General features: G+C 25.2%; 1 protein-coding gene across 2 annotated transcripts; it reads left to right on the forward strand.

The window, feature by feature from the left end:
* Positions 1-23,980, forward strand: LOC126906124 (myosin-IIIb-like). 2 transcript variants are annotated; one of them, XM_050686425.1, is made up of 22 exons: positions 1-580; positions 906-1,081; positions 2,511-2,615; positions 3,840-4,016; positions 14,208-14,681; positions 14,750-14,866; positions 14,944-15,132; positions 17,674-17,876; positions 17,939-18,083; positions 18,286-18,478; positions 19,833-20,040; positions 20,097-20,241; positions 20,340-20,490; positions 20,562-20,797; positions 20,864-21,156; positions 21,304-21,469; positions 21,536-21,823; positions 21,902-21,982; positions 22,056-22,151; positions 23,046-23,116; positions 23,203-23,277; positions 23,331-23,980. In XM_050686425.1, the coding sequence occupies exons 1-22, from the start codon at positions 445-447 to the stop codon at positions 23,473-23,475; spliced, it is 3,870 nt and encodes a 1,289-aa protein (XP_050542382.1). In that variant the 5' UTR covers positions 1-444; the 3' UTR covers positions 23,476-23,980. The 2 variants fall into 2 exon arrangements, with proteins under 2 accessions (XP_050542382.1, XP_050542383.1); XM_050686426.1 differs by lacking the exons at positions 1-580; positions 906-1,081; positions 2,511-2,615; positions 3,840-4,016 and adding an exon at positions 7,504-7,740.
* The last annotated feature ends 5 nt before the right edge of the window (positions 23,981-23,985 follow it).

The raw sequence follows: 23,985 nt of genomic DNA on the forward strand, positions 1-23,985 counted from the left end.
ACGGTTGTTGGATTTTTGTATTTGTACCTACTATTTTATATTTCATATACATAACGGCTTATTAAAATAAGCTCTATATAATTGTAGCTCTTTTATAATGCGTTTCCGGTTAGTGCTTAATACAATAGCTTCACTGAGGAATCGTTGTTCTGCATCAGAGTATCATATTATTTTGATTATTATGCATACATACGAATGTACACGAACGAACGGGATTGCCGCCAGATGATTTTTGTTTACAAGTTCAACCTCCTGTTGATATACAGTTGTTCGTGTGATAATATAAAAATACGCTTAGTGATAACTGTCTACATGTTATTATTTACATAGTACAATTGAAACAATTTTTATGGTTTATACGTGTTAGCCGCGATCTAATACAGATTTTTTTATTAAAAATGATTTACTAATATAAATTTTTGCTCGTCTACCATAGCTGAAAGTATGGTAGATTATAACAGGCTGTGCCAAAGGTTTGAACTAGATGCAGTTCTAAGTCCTGAAGGATTATTCACTATTGATGAACTCATTGGTGAAGGCACTTATGGCGAAGTGTTTCGAGCCAAAGATAATAGAACAGGTAATTTTTAAAAAATATATAGTTGGTATTTTTAAACTTAGCCAAATGTTGTATATTTTTTTATATAAGATAGTAGTCATAAGGTGCTCTCTTAATGTATTATTATTATTTAGTATCTTAATTTAGTAATTTACTAAGAAATTAATAAATAGAAATTCTTATATAAAAATTAATAAATAATGATCAATATTAGTATTTGATTTTGTAGTTTTAAATTATTATTTTTAGAAGTTTTATACATTACCCAGGCATTTTATGCGACCTCATACTAGGTCGTATAAATAATTATGTTTCAAATATAATTTTATCTATTCTGAATATGTAGGAGAAACTGTTGCTATTAAGATACTTGAAGATATTGCTGGTAATGAAGAAGAAATAGAAGATGAATATTTAGCTTTAAGAGATCTTAGCTTGCATCCAAATATTCCATCATTTTATGGACTATATTTTGTTAAAGGAACAAAGGAACTTACAGATCAATTATGGTTTGTAATGGAAGTAAGAAATATGTTTTAGCTTGATATATTTTAGTACTGTAACATGAGAACACCAACATAATAGTAAATTAGGTCATTAGGTTTTCTGTAAGTATTTAGAATTTATTTAATCCATGAAAATAATATATTACAATTATAGTTTTGTTTACAGTTTTTAAATGTATTATATATATCTAACACTCTATATAGTTAAATTCCTAGTTAATATCATTGTTTAGCGTTAAGAAAACGAAACACAAAAATGTTTATTTATTTCATATATGTACTTGGATTGACTAAAACAAATTTATCAAAATTCAAATGCTCACATATTTCATGTGAAATATTAAATTTTTTTTAAATAAACTAAAAATTTAGTTTTATAATCTTTAAATCATATAAATAATAAGGTTATTATTAAATTAGCACACTAGTTATCAATCATTCTTATATTAATTTAGATAAAATACCTTTCAAAGTTTATGTAGTGACTATAATAAAACATTAAAATATAAAACCACTTATTATCATTAAAATAGCCATCTAATTAAATTATTAAAATATTTTTAACTTTTATGTTAATAATGATATTGTATCTTTTAATATGATATTAAATCTTTTATCTCATACATTTGTGTATATATACATGAAGGTATAAAAACCAAAAGGTATTATCTCTCATGTACATTTTGTACATGATAGAATTAAGTATTTTTTGTCATAATATAAAGGGGTATGTATTAGTAACTTAAAACAAATTTGTGTTTGCCTAATGAAAAGGTATTGCTATGTAATTCCTTGGCTCACCTGTTAAAATCCATTACTGTGATTTCTTTATTTCTTGTTTTCAAAATCAACTCTATTTGAATATCTATTAGTCAGCGTTGTTTATGTCAATATTATTTGAATCTAAAAGTAACATACTATTTACGTATGCTTTAATAAAATGATTTTTTACTTGCATATAATAAAAATAGTATGAACTGGTCATAAATTATGAAATCACTGTTTTTCCTTAAAAATTCTTTAAATCATGCTTAATTCATTTTTTTTATTAAATTGATGGTTTTTTTCCTTATATTTTTTTTTGTGTAATTAATTTTTCTTTACTTTGTTTTGTTTTCAATATATTTTGATTTTATTTATACTAACATTTAAAAAATGGTTTAGACACTACTAAACCATTTTTTACATTAATTAAAATTAAAAATTATATTGAAGGTTGTTAATAAAACCTGTTTAAAACATAAGTAAACATTTAAAATGTCCCTTAAGACCAATGTAAATTTTGAAATTTTTAGTGTTTTAAACACTGCATGTTTAAAACATAACAACCCTGATAATAATAGATTAAAATATATATATGTATAAAAATATTTTAATACATGACATAAATATTGACACACACAAAAATTAATCAAACTTATATATATAATTTATACAATTTACAGTTGTGTGATGGAGGATCAGTTACTGATTTAGTGCATGGTTTAAAAGCACAAGGAAAACAGCTTTCTGAAGATCAAATTGCATATATTTTACATGAAACATTACAGGTAATAATAAATGTATTTAAATTGAGATTGCAGAGGAAATATTTTTACTTGTTGTATTTATCATATTTCATTTTTATTTTTGGTATTCTTATTATAAGCATATACAATAACATTAAAATAGCCTTATATTACTCTTTGAAAACCATGGTTGTGTCTTCTAATGAGAGGATTTCTGGCAGGTGCTAATTAACAATAGGTATGGTTTAATAATGTGTATATAAAGATATACATTTACATATATATATAGATAGATAAATATATACATAACTTTATTTGATCAGATTCTATTTTTAATGAAAACAAAAAAAGACATAAATGGTTGGCCATTTATATTGAATATTAGTGTGTGTTAACTCAAATAGAGATATAAATAAATTATAAAATTTATCTATGAAAAATACAAAACAAAAGTTTTCCCAAAAACTAAAATAAGCAATTACTATAATATAATCAAAGGGTGTCCCAACCATTCTTCCCTAGTTTCTATGGTATATTCTGAAGAGTTCGTTATTCTATTGCTAGAGAAAAGAATAAAATCTCTAAATATTAGTCTATTATTTATTTAGCCAGCCAAGTTATCTATGACTCAAACTTAATCAATCGGCAGTGTACATTAGACATATCTGCCTTATCAACACTATAACTCATTTTTCAAAAAAGATTTAACGACTGTTCTAGAGCTGCATTTGATTTAAACATAAAATAATGAATACACATTTGTTTAGTTAGTTTATTATAAATATTTTTATCTAAATTAAACACGTGAGAGGAACTTGATGTTAAAATATTTACGAGTCTATTAATAAATTAAAATTTAATTTTGTATAAAATAATCAATAAAACTAAAATTACAATCATATGGTATGAATTTTTAGTTATAATAATTATTGTATAACTATCTAATATAATATAAAAAAATATATTCAATAAATTAGTATAATTTATAAAATCATATATAAAAGCTGATGTCAGTAAAATAGTTATTTCTAAATTATTATTTAACTTGTATTTAAAACAGAAATATGTCAAATTATTACATATAGAATTATTAGCTGCTACAAAAATCAATAGTGTAATTTATTTTTATTCTATATAAATAATATGCATCATATTTCAAATCTATAAAATACTAATTCTTTAATTTTAATTATCTTTTAATTAATTAATGTATTTGAAAATATCTTATTAAGTTTTATATATTTACTTAAAAATTAATTTTTACAGGCGCTTGCCTTCCTTCATCGAAATCATTGTATGCACAGAGATGTAAAGGGCCACAATATACTTTTAACTGAAAGTGGAGAAGTCAAACTAGTAGATTTTGGAGTTTCTTCTCATTTAGGAGCAACAATGGGACGACGCGATACATCAGTTGGAACACCCTATTGGATGGCTCCAGAGGTAAGCCATAAATGTAAAAATAATATATAAGCATTACACTATAATTTTTATCTCCTATCAATACAAATAAATTAAATGTATTGAATTAAAATTTTTAAAAGGTTTTCTTTTTATGTATTGTCTATCAAAAAGAATATTTCACAGTTTCAAATTTTTTTAATTTTGCATCAAAATAAATTAAAAACATGAAATTTTATAATAAAAATTTTCATACATTTTCTATAGTAACATTATCTTAGATCTTCGTCTTCTTCCTCACTTTAATCTCAACTATTTGGGGTCGGCCACCCTTATCCTAAACTTCCACAATCTTCCACATCCTCTACACTTACATCAGCTGTCCTCATATCACATTCAATAACATCTCTCCATCTCTTTGTTAGTCTTCCTCTACCTCTTCTTCCTTCAACATTCATTGTTACAACTGTTCGTACGGCTTCCAATTCTTCTCTCCTCATAACATGACCAAACCATCTAAGTCTATTTTCTCTTATCTTATCTACGATTGATTCTACACCTATACTCCCTCTTGTATGCTCGTTCCTTATCCTATCTTCTCTATCACTCCACTCATCTCTCTATGCGTTCTCATCTCTGCTACACTCATTTTCTGCTCTACTTTCTTATCAACCGCCCAACACCTGAACCATACATCATAGCTGGTCTCACTACAGTCTTGTAGAATTTACCTTTCAGCCTCATTGGAATTCTTTTATCACATAGGACACCAGACGCTTCTCTCCATTTTAACCACCCGCACTTAATCCTATGTCTTACATCCTCATCAATACCGCCGCTTTTTTGCACAACTGATCCTAAATACTTAAAACTTTCCTCCTCTCCAATCACGCCCTCGCCTATTGTCACTGGTCTCTTTATTTCACCTACCTCGTGTTCTCATTTATCAATTTCGTACTCTATATACTCTGTCTTACTCCTACTTAATCTTAAACCCTTTTCTTCGAGAGCTGATCTCCATACCTCTAGCCTTTGATTAATTTCCTCCCTTATAAAATTATCATAGATAAGTAATTTATATCATTTCTTTTTGACATTTATAACTGCAAACGTCAATATTTTTTTGGCTGTCCTGTAAAATAGATGGCAAACTATCTTTACTTAATGTAAAAAATAAATGCACTTTTTTTTTTTTGAAAACGAGATAAAAATCTAAAAGGCATTATTATGTAGGAAATGTTATTATCCCAGTAAACATTATATTAATTCGGGCCTTGAAAGTATAAGTAAAAATAAAAAGCAAATTTTAATTTGGTTTACTCATATTATACTATGTAAAATTTTATTACTCTTTCAATAAGTTTTTTTTCTATAATATATAAACAGTGTGTTTATTTATAATCCTACCCCAAATTTTTTAATAAATAATGTTTTTTTCAAAAAAATGTACAGATTAAAATTTTATATATTTTTTAAAACCATTGTAAATATTAATTTTATTGTAAAAAAAAATTATTCCTAAGGGTAGATATTGGAAATAGTTCTCGAAAGATCAATAGGAACCTATTATTATTTTTGTTCTATAAATTGGCCTAGATAAATTTTGACTGATCAATAATTGTTTTTTTATTATTACTCTTTGAAATATTAACATTTGAATATTTAAAAAGAGTTAGTATCGATGTAGTTTTTTGCGACATTCTATTTTTATCACAACGCACGGATAAAAATTCTTTCATGTTTCAAATCTCATTCATTTATAACTAAAAATTATATTAACTTTTAAAGTAATAATACAAAACTGTTTATCGACTAATCAAAATTTTATATTTGGACTATTTTCAATTTAATACAAAAAACATCCGAAATTTATTCCTAAAATCCACCTTTATAAATAATATTTTCTTACGATAAACTTAATATTAACTATGCTTCATAAAATTCTAATTAGTACATTTAAAAGAAAACTCATTATTTAAAAAAAAGTGGTTAGTAATTTTATTAATAAACTACATTGTATATTAGGATAGTTCTTTTTATTCTTATTAATATTTCAAAAATGACATCATTGGTGTAATAATTAAAAAAATGGTTTTTAGGTGGTTAAATATTACAATAAAAGGTAGTTTAAGCATAGAAATTCTGTGCCATTTCAAAAAGCTTATTGTTCGATATAAGTCTGGATTAATGTCGTATTCACTATATTTGTTAATGCTAGGCGAATGTAAGCTATTTGTTTTGCCTATTTAACAAATAGAAGGGAACTTTAGAATTCATATTGCTAGGGCATTAAAATTTTTTTTTAAGATTGAAAGATGTATTAAAGCTCTTTATTGTGTAATGGTATTATTATATTATAGTAATAAGTATCTATACATAATTTTGCAAAATTAGGTTATTGATTTAAAGACTGTTATTTCAGTTAAAGCTGATTTTTTTAAATTTATAATAATATAATAAATAATTAAACATTAAATACAAATATATAGTTGCTAATAACAAATTTATCCATTAGCCTTATTGTTGATTCAATATTTGGTAATATAATACCAAATAATAAGTGGTAACAGACACAAAAAAAAAAAAAAACACATCATAGTAAAATCAATACCTTCTCAGCTTCGCATCGAAGCTATAAATAAGTATACTAGTAGAGTGTATGCAAATGAGTTAAATTAAGTTTATTTTTATCTGAGTATAATTAAAATTTTTATTAAAATCGCTAATCTTTCTCTATGTATAGAAATTAATTTTATGATATCATATTTTTAAAAATCTTTACCTAAAAATAATAAATTAATAATTTTTATATTTATCTACTTAACCCTGGATATTTGAAAAATATTTAATCAGGATTTTATTTAAATTATATTTGCAAGATTTTTGTTAAAAAGCAATCATAACAGATTTTATTTGATAGGCAGGCCATCTTAAATATTCTGAATAACTTTAATAAAAAAAAAAGTGTACGTTTTTCTTTAAATATTTTTAAAAACTGCCCAGTATTGACCTTGGTCTTTGGTATTATAAAAAGATAATCGGTTGTATTATCCATAATATTTATGGGACCACTAGTCTTAAACTATATACGATTCGTGAATAGTACATACTCATTATTGTCTCGGTCTACTAATTGTTAATGGGTGGCGGTAACGCGTTAAATGACTATAGTCTACGGAGATCATGTACATAATTAAATAACGAAAAATAATAACAAAAACAGACGGACTTTTATTCATTGCCATATAGTTATTTTCTTTAGCGAATCATATCTAACGATACACCGGTAGGTATCTATCATAAAATAACTTACGAGTTCATGTGCAGAACGCACATCGAAACAGGTCATCGGATCCGTTTACTCATTATTATTATTGTTGCGGTAACAAGCGCAAGCACATATTGATATCGTTATGATAGTATTTTAGCCTTAGTGTATGGTTAAATTGATGGTCCTTAAAATGATTGCGAGTGTGATGATGACGAGAAATCGGTACAACACTGCCTCAACTGGTTTCCGTTTACTTAATTTTGTTTACGGACGTCCGCTGGTCGCGTTTCTTTCATATTTCACACTGAACTTGGAAAGTGTGCTAGACTCATTCTCATTCTCGTAGTTTGTCGCTTTCGCAGTTTCGTGCCATCGTGTGTTCGTATGTCAAAATAACTTCGTGGATGAAGCCAAAACAGTAATACAATATAAGTGTCTTGATTCTCGTCATTTATGAATTTTACATGAAAAGATTTTTTAATCGAAAGTTTGAAGGTAAATTATTTTTAAATCATATTATGGGTGAGAAATGTTTTCAAAATACTACTACCATAATTATTAGTGACACCTATTTTCGGTTCTTTTCAACTTAGGAAAATTTATTAATAAGATAGTTAAAAATATTATGAAATGTAAGCGTAAAGGCTTTCAGTATTGAATGTTATGTACTTGTAATAAGATTTCAGAACTTTTAAACGTGGCAAATTTCTACAAATTCAACAGATATCTCACTTATGCCAAATTTTCACACCATAGATCTTTAGGTGAAGTAAATTTTTTTTTTTTGAAGTTTTATATTATATGTGAAATAATTATTTAAAAGTCTGTTTTGATAAAAAATTTATATTTTTTTTATCATTGATCTCAAAATTTTGTAAAGGAACTCAACCAAATTAAAATGTTTAATTACTAATTTAATTAATACCTTTTAGATTAACTGTTGAATCTAAGATCCCTAAAATACCAGTATGGCCATATCTCAAGGGCATTCACTCCTAAGCAAACTTATATTGTAACTATTGCAGTAGAGGATTGATTTACTCAATATTTGGGAGTTCCTACTATGAATCGCATTATTTAAACTATCCCAAGCTTCAAAAAATTCATTCAATTCAACTCTAGATTACAAAATCATTTATTTGACTTTGGAAATAATTTTTGTTCAGTTTATAATTTTATTTTATTAGTCTAATTTTTATTATAATGTTGCATTTTTTTTTTTAATTTAAAACGATTTCTAGCTTTAAAAAAACGTTCGAGTGAATAAATATTAATTTTATAGATAAAGAGCCTTTAAAATCCCATGGGTTATAGGGTTAGGTTTGTTTTGGAACTTTAATTAAACATAAAAAATATAATACGGAACTGGTTTAAAAAGTCACATAATGTTCAAGTTTTTTTTATAAATTAGGTTAAAACTAAAGTTATGTATAATTGAGTCAATCATATGTAACTAAAGATAATGGACTCAATGCAACAAAAACATGTTTTTTTTTCTTAGAAGTCAATATGCAGAAGATCATTAAAAACTAGAGTAAAAAGTGGTATCATAGGGCTTGTATCAATATAAATTCATTATTTTATAAATATTCTGTTAAGTTACCTAGTAGCTTTCAATACCTTTGTTAAAGATAATATACTAGCTAATAACAAAATAATGAATTAGATTAATGAGATATTTTAAACTTATTAAAAAATGATTTTATTGACAACATAAGATTTGAGACGTTGACCATATGACAGTTGATATTAAACTTGAAAGTTGTCTACACCTTTTATAGTTGACTAGAGTAATTTACTTAGTAAATTGGTAAATATCTAAGTATAACAGCTAGTTTTACAGTGAACGAAATACTGATTTAATCTTTCAATCTAGTAATATTAATTAGAAATGTGTTTTTATTGAGAGTACTGAACATACTCTTTTTTAATATGATTGATTACAACGCATAATTTTATGTGATTAATTGAAATGAGAAATTTATTTTCAAAATTTTATTCATAAATATTTTAGTTGAAACAAGTAAATATAGTTATTTATTCCTAACCTCTATTTGATAAGTATTTTTACACAGTATTAGATTACAGTTATAGAAGAAATGTTTACGAAAGCGTTTGCATAAATAAACAAGGTAATAAAATGTATCATTATCATCAATGTGTAACTAAGTATTTGAAAAAATATATAAACATATTTTTATGAATATTATCTATATATTTTAATACCGGTAAGCTAATCAATAATAATAAAAACATATAATCGATAGATACTTATATTTAAAATTATCTCCTAAATGAAAATTAATTTTATAAATTATTTAAAAAGTAAAATATGATTAGTGTTAATGTCTTCTATCTGTTAATTAGTCAATTAAATGAAAACTTAAAATGATTTTAAATTAAATTAAAATTATTTGTTGAAAAAATATTTTGATCAGAGAATAACAAATTATTTGAATCTTAACTATTTTAATATAATAAGGGATTTCTTTAAAATGTAAATTAATAATAATTCCTAAAGTTATTGATATATTAAACATTTAGTAACAGACTTATGAGGTTTAGTTGTTAATCACAAACCCAATTATTAAATTTATAGATTTATTTTATATACCTTTACCATTTTTATGATAAATTTTTAAACATAATATTGATACAAATAAGAATTTGTTGCAAATTTAATAAATAAACCTCACTAGTAATTGTTAAATTGTAATAATACATATTTTTAAGTAATGGTTTTTCATATCTTGGTGTAATTCAAATGCATTTTTTTTTTAAATGCGTTTTCTTCATAATATTTTAGTTTTCTTTTGTTTTAAGTTTCATGAAGTTTCTAATATTTCCATTGATATTAATTGTTTTAATTTTACGGTACATGCTCGAATAATTATGGTAGTCAGGAATTATCATTCAAATATTAAAAAAAACACGTTGCATTCCAATATTTGCATGTATTTATGATTCTCAAAAATAATTCTATTTAAAAATACATTTTGTACTTCAATTTCTGTTATCTTTTATTTTTATTTAAAAGTTCATTTTATTTTTGGGGCCAACTGACGTAGTATGATTGGTATTATTTTATTGTTATTTTGAAGTTCGTGAATATAACGTGAGAATCAATAGATCAAAAAAAAAAAAAGATTTTACAGTTACCACATGTGAAGTAATATGTTAAATAACCTACAATATTATTTATGGCTATAAAATTATTATTCCATAGTATATTCCAACATTAATAGTTTTTCCAATAATTAGCACAACCGTAGATTAAACTAGAGAATACATTAATAAATTAAAGGTAAAAAATGATTCTTCTAATTTTTATAAATTTATAAAACATAATTATTAATTTTTATTATTCATAAATTAATTTAACTAATTTTAAATTACATTTTTTTTAAACAATATACCAAAAAAAAATTTTTTGCTTAAAATATAACAAAATAGTAAAAAACTTTGATAGCGAATTTTATTTTCAGACTTAGTGGTTAATTTATGAGCAATGTAATACGTGTGTGACGCCATTTCTGCGTCGTCGGCGAAAATATTTCTTAATGGGTTCTATCTTTGACTTGTTATAACTCTTAAAAACTAAACTTATCTTATTTTACTTAAGAAGCTTTTTTAAAGAAAAATATATTATCATTTTTTTAATATAATTTCCACTGAATTTCGAACGTTTCAAGTTGTAAAAATGATTAATTCAAGTATTTATTTTTGCAATGTATGACTGTTTACTGGCGTTATTTCAATGGACATTTAAAGAATTATATCTTTCTAAGTTTGCGATAACTTTTGTATAAGTTTTTCAAAAGTCTTTACAGCTCTATAGTTTTGAACCTATTTGAAATAATATAAGTGATAAATATTTTTTTCAAGAAAATTATTTTACCGCTTCTTTATAGATAGCATTTTTAAAAAATTGATTTTTAAAATAATATAATTTTCTTTCTTTTTTTTTCTTTTTTTTTTTTAAGAAATAAGTGTATTCCTGAACAAATAATTAATTATACTGCATTTTGAGAGGTTTTCTTTTTAAATATGCTTACGTGGTTTAATGATTAAAATCAAAACTTGTAGGTGTGGTTATGATAATTTTTTGAATACTCCTAATTTTAGAAAATAAATTATCCTACTTGACGTTTTAAATTATAATTAATAGTGTCACAGCTTGTCAACGATTTAAGTAAAAGTGGTTTATTATATTTATGTATTTACAAAAACATCCTGTTAAACTATTAAAAACTAACTATATTAACATTTTAAACACGATTTAAGGGTAAACCACTGTAAACAAATTTAAAATGTAGTACTGATTTTTATTTTCAAAATATATTTATTTTCTCTGTTTTCATATTATTCAACAATTATAAATTATAAATTTGTGGCTTAATTTTGTTTTTTAAGGATTTAATATCACTTTTACAGTGGACTCTAAGCTAAATGGATTATTTTTGTGGTAGATTTATTTTAACAATATAATAATTTTTTATTTATGGTTTGAATCAGAAATACTATTTTGACTGAAGTTTTTACGTGTAACAAGTGTATTTCCAAAATATTATCACAAAAATTGTTTAAAAAAATTCTAAAGAAGTACTAGTTCTTTTTGAAAATTTTATGATAATGAATAATTTTTTTCATTGGTGAGTCACGTATGATGTGTTACTAAACTATGCACTTAGTATAAAATATTTATGTTTAATTTCGTCCTTTAATATATGTTTGTATTTTTTTGCATTGGTTAGTTTGACACCATTTCAATTATTTAAAGCATTGGTACAATAATCAGTTACATCCATTTTACTGATTATTTTTCGGGAGATAAAAACTTAAAAATTACCCCCATGTTTAAATGTGATGTTTACTATTGATTATTTTAAACATAAGACAAATTTATTTACAATTATAAATTTGCAAATACTATAATTTTTTTTTTTTTGTAAAAAAATCCATTTGTGTATTGTACCTATTCCTTTAATTTAGTTCTTAGATAGTTTTAAACAAAAAATTAATATTCTTTTATTCACTCAGAAACTCATACTAAATTTATTTTCATCGTATAATCGAAATTTATTTTGTTTCTTTAGGAAACACTCTAGGGGGATAAGATAAAACTTGTGGTTTAATTACTCTTGTATAGACGATTCTTTAAATTTTTTAGAACAACCCACTTGTTTTAGAGTAGTTTATGTTTAGCTTATTATTGATAATTTGTTTAAAACGATGTATTATTTGATTTACATTATTATATTATTACAATGCATTTGTCATAATTATAATTATTATTATGTTCATTAGAAACTAAATTAAAGTGCACCTAAAAAGCTACTTTTGTCTATTAATGATACCAAACATACATTTATTTCTAGTCTGTTTATTTTGGTGACATTCTCAATTTTCACAAAAACGAGAAAATAGAAATTTCGAATTCAACAAATAAAATGTAAAATTGGTAGCTGAAGCATTACTATAGAGGGATCATAAGACAATCGATCGTTTCAGATTAGAGCGTGTAATCTATGACAAGATTTCTCTAAACGTTAAAATTTTCACTGACCCCTCACAATAAATAAGTCATAATATTTGCAAGCAGGAAACTAACAACACTATCACTCGAACTGATCAAAAAATACGTATATAAAATACGTGTAATGTAGTGTCTATGGGTGTTTTGATATTATGTAACACAAATATAAAAATCATAAATCATTAAAAACTTTAATTACGGTCATTTTTATTCTGTTAAGTTTTTTGGCACTTTTAATAGGACTGCTATAGCTATATTAAACCATAATATAAAAATTTCTAGCATTGCTCATCAATTATTAATTATGGTTTACAAATGTATTATGTATTTTCGATTTCTATGAAGGCGGTGCTGAGATTTAATAGAGAGAAGATAGTTTGATCATAGCCTAAAAGAGAGTGAGAGGTCAAGCAGTAGTAACCGCTTGTTGTATCGTATCATTATTAATTTGATTCAATTGAGATACTTGCGTGCCATAGTCTAAGATAAATCAGTATGATTTCCGAGACCAGTTTCTTCTACTAAGTTCAACACAGATATCTTCAGGTTAGGTTTGAAAAAAATATATATATATATATATATATAATCATGATACCGCTTATGTTGTTGATTATTTTTCTTGCACATTGCTGACCTACCTGTTAGTTATTAGTTACCTTTCATTCTCACGTGACTTCATAAAAACATTTTTGGAACACCCTATAGAAAAAATGGATATAGAGAGCTCCTGTAGAGTTTTTTAGGAAAACATGTTAAATCCAATTAAAACAGTAGTAATTTATAAATAGTAATAATTTATGGTGAATAATTTATTTGCTTGTAATATACGTGCGTGTTACCGTCGCATGATTCATGTGACCACGATAGTCAATAACCAGTCCTGCTGCATGAGTTCAGTTTCAACCAAGCGAAAATTGCTTAACGCTTTCATTTATTTTGCTCAAATTTGATAATTAATCTGATATATTTCAGTAATCATTTGCCAGTAGCATTATTTTTTACATTTTTTACGTTTCAAAAAATTGTAGTGTTGCATGTAGCAGTTCTACATATGAAGGAAATGTTATGGTCTTGTATTCTTATGGAAATATAAATGTATTATACATGTGCATATTTTAGACTTTTGAGAAAAATAGAGCTGTAAATGTTAATATTTTCTAAAATAAAACGTTATTAATTTTTTAATGTACATTTTACGTACTACCAATTTGCATGTCTATAATTGTTCCATAAGATAATTTTTTTCAGAAGATTTCTCGTAAATGAATAATATAATTATATTGTTAAATTTATTAGATGAATTAAAAAAACTAAATAGTTTATATTTTCTATTAAACTAAAAACGATCCACTATGAATACAGAATGAATTTTGACTTATTTACTTATAATAAAGTAAATGCTTAATTAGTTAATTTTTATTTTAAGGTAATTGCTTGTGAACAGCAGCGTGATTCTTCTTATGATAGCCGATGTGATGTATGGTCGTTGGGTATTACTGCCATTGAATTAGCTGTCGCCGAACCTCCATTAAGTGGTTTACATCCAATGAGGGCTTTATTTCAAATACCTAGGGAACCTCCACCTGTGTTGCCGCTGTCAGCTCGGCCAGATGCACCTAAACTAACTCATTTTGTAGCCAGATGTTTAGTGAAAGATTTTGAGCAACGACCTACTAGTGCTATGCTTATCCATGATCCTTTCATTGTTCATGGATCCAAATGTATTGTTCGTGTTCGCCAGGAACTCAGAGCAGAAATCCAATACCAACGAGAAGTTAGTGGTCGAATTCAAAAACAGCCTGATGTAACTACTAAACATGGAAAGCTTAAGACAAAACGCCACGTTCCTCCAACAACAATTTACGTGGATGATCTTGCTGCACTTGACAGTCTATCAGAAGTATAATTATTTACACTAAATTATTCTATTTTGAACTTGAAACTTATTTATGAAAAATTAAATTTTAGGAAAGAATTGTTAATCAATTGAAAAAAAGATACCAAATGAACTTAATATACACGTATATAGGAGATATATTGTTGGCAATTAATCCATTTACATCACTTCCATTATATACACCTGCTGTACGTATTTAGTTATTACTTCGTCAACAAAAAAAATCTTGGTTATTTACAGAAATTTTAAATTATTTATTCAACAGGAACAAAAAAAATATTGTAATCAATTAAGAGCAGCATATCCTCCGCATATTTTCGCAATTGCTGATTCTGCATATCAATTTATGTTACATGAAAAGGCTAATCAATCCATTGTTATTAGTGGTGAAAGTGGAGCAGGAAAAACTGAATCTGGAAATTTGTTACTTAAACAATTAGTTTACCTCGGAAAGGTAAAATATAAAATATGCATAGATTAAATCTTTTAACACATGATGTAAAATGTAGGTCTTAGACTAAGCATTTTAATATATGATTATTGATGAATATTATTAATATCATAACAATTCAATAAACAATTACTAAAATTACTATTTATCAAAAATGAATGGAGCTATTAGTATAAATTAATTAATCTGTTAATATTATATATATATATTAACCGTCAATACCTTTACCTAATATTCAATATTGAACAATCAAGTAAGAAAAGCTTGATAATGCACAAACCGATTGCTTAGTGTAAAAAAGAGTTGAATACATTTTTGACGTTTCATGAGATCAGTTTTGAAATTGTTTTACTATTATGTCTTATTTATTATCCATTTTTTAATTATTTTAGTCACCAAACTGAAACTAAATAATAAATGTTGAATTTTTACTTTTAAACTGTACATTTTAATAGAAAGTTAGTACAATTACACAATTAACTCATTTTCGTCAAAAAAATGCATTTACTCTTTTCTGCCCACAGCCATTAAAATAAAATAATTTTTTTCACATTCAATAAAAAAATAACAAAAACCATTAAAATAACAATAACAACAGGAATAATATAATAACAAGAATAACGAAAAAAACAAAAAAAAAATTACCAAAACTATATTTTTAAAAAAAAAATAGGATACAAGCTAAGTCGGTAGTATAGCTCCAACCTCAGACCTGTAACTATCCTTCCCGAGCTGAACTCTACTTCAATTTAATTATACATGTATATAATAAAATAGATATTACTTAATAATATTCTTAATAACTAAAACATAATTTTATCATAAATTAACATTTTGATAATTATTCAATATAACATCATAAAACCATTTTTATAATTTAATTATTTTTCGTTATTAAAAGAATTCAACCACTATGATGGTCATTAATATACTTTTATTTTTAAAATTTATGAATATTTATAATATTATAGGATTAAATATTTAAAGGACTGGCTTTTCGCTTTTTCATTTTCTTCTCTACATGTTTTTTCGAGGGTTGATTTCCTAGAATTATTACGGAAATTGAGTATTTTGTCAGTGATGATATCGACTAGCCAGTTCAAAAGACCTACTTATGGCAAGTTGGTTAATTTTAACCAGCAGATACAAAAGACTAAACAGATTTTTTTAGTTATATATTTTTCTCAAATCATCAGATATGAAGTATTTTTTATGTTCATCCCTTATACCTTATAAGGGTAAAATATAAAATTTATTATAAAAAAAATTATTGTTAAGGATACATTTTAGGGATCATTTTTGAAAATTCATTAGTAACTTATTATTTACAATTAAATCTAAATAAAATATTGACTTACCAATAACTAGTTTTAATTATTACTTTTTGAAATATTAGCATTTGAAGATTTAGAAAAGGTGAATAGTGAAATAGTGTTTAGTGAGGTTTTATTTTTACCACAACACGTGCACAGATAAGAATTAATAGTTGCTCATCCCGTTCAATTATAACTAAAAATTATTTTAATTCAAAGAGTAATGATACAAAATTGGTTATCGACTAATTAAAAATGTATATGTATATTATTTTTATTTAATAGTAAAAAAATTCTATAATTATAATAATTTATGATTAAGTAATTATAATTTGTATGATAATTTTATTTAATTTTTTAACTTAATATTATAAAACTAGCAAAGCTGTGAAAGTTGATTTTATTTAACTTGTTAAAAATAAGTTAATCAAAAAAAGTTCTTGAGCTAATAGTTAAATTAATCCATTTTTTTTTTCGTAAATATTACAATACTAAAATACAGAATAATAATTTCATGTTAAATTTAGTTGGTATAATAAGCAATTATTTCTCTATTATACTTATAAATCATAAAACGTGTAATTAGGATATAATTAAGGAAATAGGAATTGATTTGCTTTTGGAGATATTCAACAATTCTTTTTAAAGATTAACTACTATCTACATATTTGCATTGAAGTGTTTTTATCATAGTGATTTTAATTGCTGTCAGATATCATCTATACTTGTCTGAACCACCATACCTCATCTCCATTATGCTGTGGTTTTTAAATTTTTTTTATAACTATACATACTTATTAGAATAAAAAAAAAATAGTTAAAAAATATTGTTGTTACTATATCAACTGTAGGCACTAATGGATTAATTTTATTAGTTATAAATATAGCATATTATATTACATATAAAATACTTATAATTTAGGGTTTGGCCTTGCCTAGTAGGTATAAACATATGTTTCGACACACACAGTGTCACCGGTTCGACCCTCAGGGTTTCAATGAAATTTTTCTTACGATTTTCTTATTGGTAGTGTTTAGTCTGGTTCAAGCTGGCTATTTTACCCAACCCCTCTATTTTTGATTTAGTCATCGTTAACTCCCTAACATATGAAAAAGAGCCACCACCCTCTATAGCATATTAATTTTGGGAAATAAAAGGATGTAACACTAATCATTATAATTTATTATGCAATTGAAAGTTTAATATTGTTTTGTAATCTTGTATTTTTAGGCACCAAATAGAAATCTTGAGCAACGTATTTTACAAATGAATCCAATTATGGAAGCTTTTGGAAATGCAAGAACTGGTATAAATAGCAATTCCTCGAGGTTTGGTAAATTTTTAGAACTGAGTATGACAAAATCTGGACAATTAACTGGTGCTAGAGTATCAGTCTATTTATTAGAACAATCTAGGGTGATTCAACAAGCAAAGTAATGTTTATTTTTAATTTTATGAACTCTTTTTAGTTTACATTAACCAGTATAAATTTTAGTGGGGAACGCAATTTCCATGCATTTTATTATATGTATGATGGGTTAGAACATGATAAAAGACTTAAAGAATTTCATTTAGATAGAGAATTACGTAGTACACATTCATACCTTCCTGCTGACAGACAAGATAATAAAACAAAACAAGTAAGGAGTATTAAAGCAAGTTTTGAAATAATTTATGTAATTTTATTATACTTATAACTATTTAATTTTAATTGGAATCTAAGTATAATATTTATAAATATAAGAATTATTAAATATATCAATTAAATAACTGTATGACTATTTTAGTGACATGTTTTTTTGTTGCAAATTTTGGATTATTAATTATAATATTTCTCTGTAGAATAATATAAACAAGTTTTCTCAGTTGAAGAACGCCTTTGAAGAAGTAGGCTTTAAAGATGAAGAAGTAAATTCTATTTATTGTATATTAGCAGCAATCTTACACCTGGGTGATATTGAATTTGGAGAAATTATTACTGATAATAACACAGACAATAAGAGTACTGTTATTGATTTAACACCAATTCATAGAGGTAATGATTTTATACTAGAAACATAAGGAGATATAAGATAAGAAAATGAATAAGATGTATTAATACTTCAAAAATGAAAAATAAATAACTCTAAACATTGTAACGTCACAAATTCGAAGGTGGCATCTTATTATTTTTTGTTATGTCTATTCATCTGTTTTTTTTTTTACTATCGGAATGCGCGTGAATGAACCTTTTTTGACATAATGTTGTTAACAAATTATTATTTCTGCTGTTAACCAATAGATGAGGTGACGAACGACCTGGTAATTTTGTTTAGGCATCCAGACCATCGAATGGGTCTCTTCGTAGACCACATATCGTTTTCTTTCTTTATAAGTATATCTATGTAATGTGTTTTATTATTTTATTAAAAATTTATTTTATTTATATTAAGAGAGTACGTGTTGCTTTCTTTTTAGCCAACGCTAAGGAGCGAGTGTCCAGACCGCTCCTGGTGCTCTCCATTAATTTCCAATTGTCATTAACAAATACCGTCTGTGGTGTTTGTTTTATTATTTGATTATGTTTAAATATTTAATTTTAATTTTAGTTTTGTCGTCAGCCTTTCTTTGTAGGCATGGTTTTTAATACACTGCTATTTTTGTCTATGTTTAGCTTAATTTTAGCTAAAATTTCTTATAACCTTAACTGTAATATTTATTTTTATAATCAAAGTAGCTTAAGTACTCGCATGTATTTTATACCTTTTCCTTAATCTAAACTCGAACTACGGTATGTTTTACATATACCACATACAACTTCAATTATCATAGTTGTGGTAAATAAACCACGAGGTGTTACAATCATTTATATATTTAATGTCACATTAACCAAAACTAAATTATTAATTAACTTAAAATAAAATTCCATTAATGGTCCGATAAAAATATCTGATAGGTGTGACACTTTGAATAGATGGTGGCAAACTTTGCTACCATAGCTAGTCGTTGTGCAGTGGGCAAACCATGTTGTTTCAGGTTGACTAAAAGCCCACTTGGAACAAAATTAAAAGTATTTTTTTCAAAATTTAGTGATCAATTATATATCAATTACTCTATACATACTCAAATTAAGAATTATAGAGATAGCTTTTGAATTTTAAGTCAACATTACTGTATGATAGAACTTTATTGTCTCCATCATTCATACAAAGTCAAAATTGTTTCAATAACCTTCAAAATTATAATTAAACATAGTCTTAATAGGTATTCAAATTCTCATAAAATCTTATTAAGTTGTATTTCAATACGTTTTTATAATAATACAATAATAATTATTTTTTTATTTAGTTAATGATATTTATAGAAATTAGTTTCATCATTGTAATATGTATTTTTAAAATTTTTTTTAGCCTCTTGTCTTTTAAATATTGAAAGTACAGATTTGTTAGAATGTTTAAGTGTTAACAGTGTTGTTACAAGGGGTGAAATTATTCAAAGGAATAATTCTGTTTCTGAAGCTATTGCTACAAGAGATGCTATAGCCCGTGCCTTGTACAGTCGATTATTTGATTGGCTAGTGAATTCAATTAACAGTTTACTATCTTTCCATAAAAATAGGTAATATTGATTAAGTATGATATTTATATTAATTATATTATATAATTTGATAATAGGGGTGAATATAATGTAATTGGAATACTAGACATTTTTGGTTTTGAAAATTTCAAATATAATTCATTTGAACAGCTTTGTATCAATATAGCTAATGAGCAACTTCAATATTTTTTTAATCAACATGTTTTTGCATTAGAACAAGCAGTAATTATAATTTTTTTATTTATATATATACACAATTTTTCTTTTTTGTCGTTAATTATATTATATATTACATATATTTTGTTGGTAATTTTAATCAGGAATATGAATCTGAGGGTGTACCAGTTCAACACGTTGGTTTTTGTGACAACAGACCTGTACTTGATATGCTTGTTAGTAGGCCTATGGGACTTTTAGCACTATTAGATGAAGAGAGTCGATTTCCTCGAGCAACTGATCGATCTTTAGTCGGTAAGACACAAAAAATTATATAATTTATTCTAAAGAAAAAAAGAAAAATATTTTTCAATCTTACTTTTTAGAAAAGTTTCATTGTAATATCAGAAGTAATTACTATGTACGACCAAAATCAAATGCCTTACAATTTGAAGTAAAACATTTTGCTGGTAATGTAACTTATCAAGCTACTGGTATGTTAGAAAAAAATAGACACTTATTAGCAATTGAGGCTATTCAAGTATTACGGAAGTCTAACAATAAAACTGTTAGAGCACTATTTCAAAGTCCTGTTACTAAAACAGGCAATCTCTATGCTCAAGTAATAAAGAAACTGTTAAATCAATAATATGTTTGCTTCATATTTTTATATGTATTTATTTTTTAGGATATATCTACAGGACTAATGGGTCTTGCATCACAATCTCGTGGACAACAAACTGCTGCCACATATTTTAGACATTCATTAACAGAATTATTGCATCGAATGGGATGTAATAATTCAGGTGTAAGTTTACCTAGGTTTGTTCGATGTATCAAACCTAATGATCAACGTCAACCTAAACAATTTGATCCTGTAAAAGTAGTTTCTCAGCTTCGTTGTAGTGGAGTCATGGAAACTATTAAAATTAGACGGAATGGATACTCTCATAGATTGCTATTCAACGATTTTATAAAAAGGTAGAAGTCACCTAAATTTATCATGATAAATTTTACATTTAATTTATTTAGAAAAATTATAGAATTTTTATTTTACACTTTATTTACATAATAAAAATATTAAGTAGTTATGTCAAATTCATAATTGATGGACATTATTTTTAACAGATATGGAATCTTAGGATTTCGTTTGTATGAGAAAATACCTCCTACTAGAGACAACTGTAAACATTTACTAGTTAAATTGAAACTGGATGGTTGGGCTATTGGAAAAACTAAAGTATTTTTAAAATACTATCATATTGAACATTTAACTAAATTACATGAAATACAAGTAGTTATCATTTTTAATACTTTTTATTAACAAAGATTTTAATAAGTTTAATTTTTTTATCGGCAGATACATCAAATAGTTATAGTACAGAGTTGTGTTAGAAGATGGTTAGCCATAAAATACTATAAAGAAGTTTTAAATGCGAAACGGATGTCATGGGGTGCATTAACTCTTCAGAAACATGCTCGAGGATGGTTAAGTAGACATAAAAAGAAAAAGTCTAAAGGGGAAATACCAATTGGTGAAGTGGCTCCTATTTATCGCCAAGAGTTAAAAGAAAGTTCAGCCCCCAAAAACCAAAACAAAGTTAGTCCAATTATTATAGCAGAAAATAAAAAGAACTATTATATCCAGGTAATTAAAAAAGGAAAAGTAAAGACATTTATCAAGTTTTTGAACAATTTACTTATTTGTTTTTTTTTTATTTCTTAGCAAAACGGAGTGAAGGTGTTACCATGTAAGATACAACAAAAAGAAGAAAAAGAAAAAAACATGATTGAATTTTCCAAAAATGTGAGCATGATTTAACTTTAAACTAATTTGTTTTTGGGTATTTTATATTAACTAATTATGAAACTCATAAAAGGTATATATACGCAACAAACAATTCTACAAAGTCATTAAGAACACGGATATAACTATTTGTTTAAATAACTTGAGTGACATAAAAGCATGTGGCCAGGTAGGCTCCTGTAAAAATATTGAGTGTTTTCATATAATTTTTTTTGTAATTCAGAAGATGCATGATAATTTCATGCATAAGATGTAGCACATGATATTTTGTTGTAATTTTGATGATATTCTAAAAGCATTCATAAATTTCTTTAACTATCTGCAATATTTTTTTTAGTAACTCAGAATATTTGTAGCTGTGTGTAAGCTTGTTTTAATTTACTCAACTAAAATATATTACCACCATTCTATACTTATGCGTGTATCATAAAAAAATAACTGAATGCAATAAGTTTTCATGATAACTTATATTACTCTATGCCATTTATGATCTAAAAGACTGTTATTATTTTTTGAGTTGAATTATGTCAAGAATCTTAGTTAAACTACTTATTAAAACAAAATAATGATGCAAGAACTGATAAATTAGTATTTTTTAAATAACCTAATTTTAACTTTAGGGAATGCTTTTGAAAACTCTGGACTTGTATTATTTATGTAATATATGATTTCCCACGAAGTATAAATGCACAAATAAATTTTTTTGGTTTATTTATAAAGCTTCAACTAAAACTCTTTTTTAATTTAAATTAGATTAAGTTGTATATTTTTGTATGCAACGTTTTATTTCAAATTTAAATATGTATTTAAAGTTCATTAATTGAAAAAATCATTGTATATTGTAGATAAATTGTATTTTGGTATTAAGTAAAGATAAAAAAATTTTAGCACTTCAGGATTTTTTTATAATTTTAGTATTCTAGGTGATGTATTTGATACTTTCTGTAGTTTTTTATTCATAGATATTAAAAATTATGAAGTTGTTTTTTCTGTTGATGTAGATAGAGACACTATATAGTAGAGGTTTAAGTTTAATATTGATAAAGATTTGTTTCTGTTGCAGAAAGGAATAGTGCATAATGCCATAAAAAAACTTGTTAATGAAAATAATTTCAAATATGAATCGGATAATCGGTAATATTTAATATTAACAATTTGCAGTGTAAAAATAATTAAGATGAAATAATTTTATTCTTAAAAAATACAAAACATTTTTACAGATTAAGTACAGTTTCTCCGATTAGTAATAATGCATTACCACCAACCAATAGACCTAAATGGGTCTCTCCATTAAGGTAATTGTTATTTAATCTACTAAAATTTAAGCTAAAATGATGTTTTCTGTTAGATTAACACCACCTGATATAAACAAATTGCCAGAAGGTTTTGACTTTCGACAACTATTAAGACCTACCCAGCATGCACCAACTGAATCTCTTCGGAAACGGCTAGTGCAGAGAGCTCGGCCTGTTACAGCTAATGCCAAAGGATAATATTTATTTAAAAATATTCTAGCATATAGGAAACATACTTTGAGCTTTTCTAGTCCTTGAATTGACAGAAATTTAAAAAATGAAGAATAATAACATTTTTTTTATATTAATATGTCTATAGTTTAGACTTATAGTTCCTGACAAGCCTGCAATAAATCAAACCAAAAATATATATTTTGTTAAATAACTGGACTTGGGATACTTTTTGGTATTGTGTATTATATAATTTTTTTATTATTTGTATTTTATTGTATGTTCCTTAGAAAAATATTTGTTATTTGTGTAATAAGAAAAAAAGGTTTCCAAGATTTAATATTTAAACTGATTTTGACCATATATTTTTGTAAGAAAAATGATTTTAAAAGATAAACATACAATTTAAATAATGGTTTAAACAAATATGTCGTTATTTTATATCAACAGTGAAATTTTATCATGTGTTAAAAATAAAGTGTTTATTTATATTTATGACCATTTTACTGAAATAAATTTTTTTTGAATATTATTTTC

Source organism: Daktulosphaira vitifoliae, unplaced genomic scaffold (assembly GCF_025091365.1).
Source record: "Daktulosphaira vitifoliae isolate Bord-2020 unplaced genomic scaffold, ASM2509136v1 Scaffold_4, whole genome shotgun sequence".
NCBI classification, from domain to species: domain Eukaryota; kingdom Metazoa; phylum Arthropoda; class Insecta; order Hemiptera; family Phylloxeridae; genus Daktulosphaira; species Daktulosphaira vitifoliae.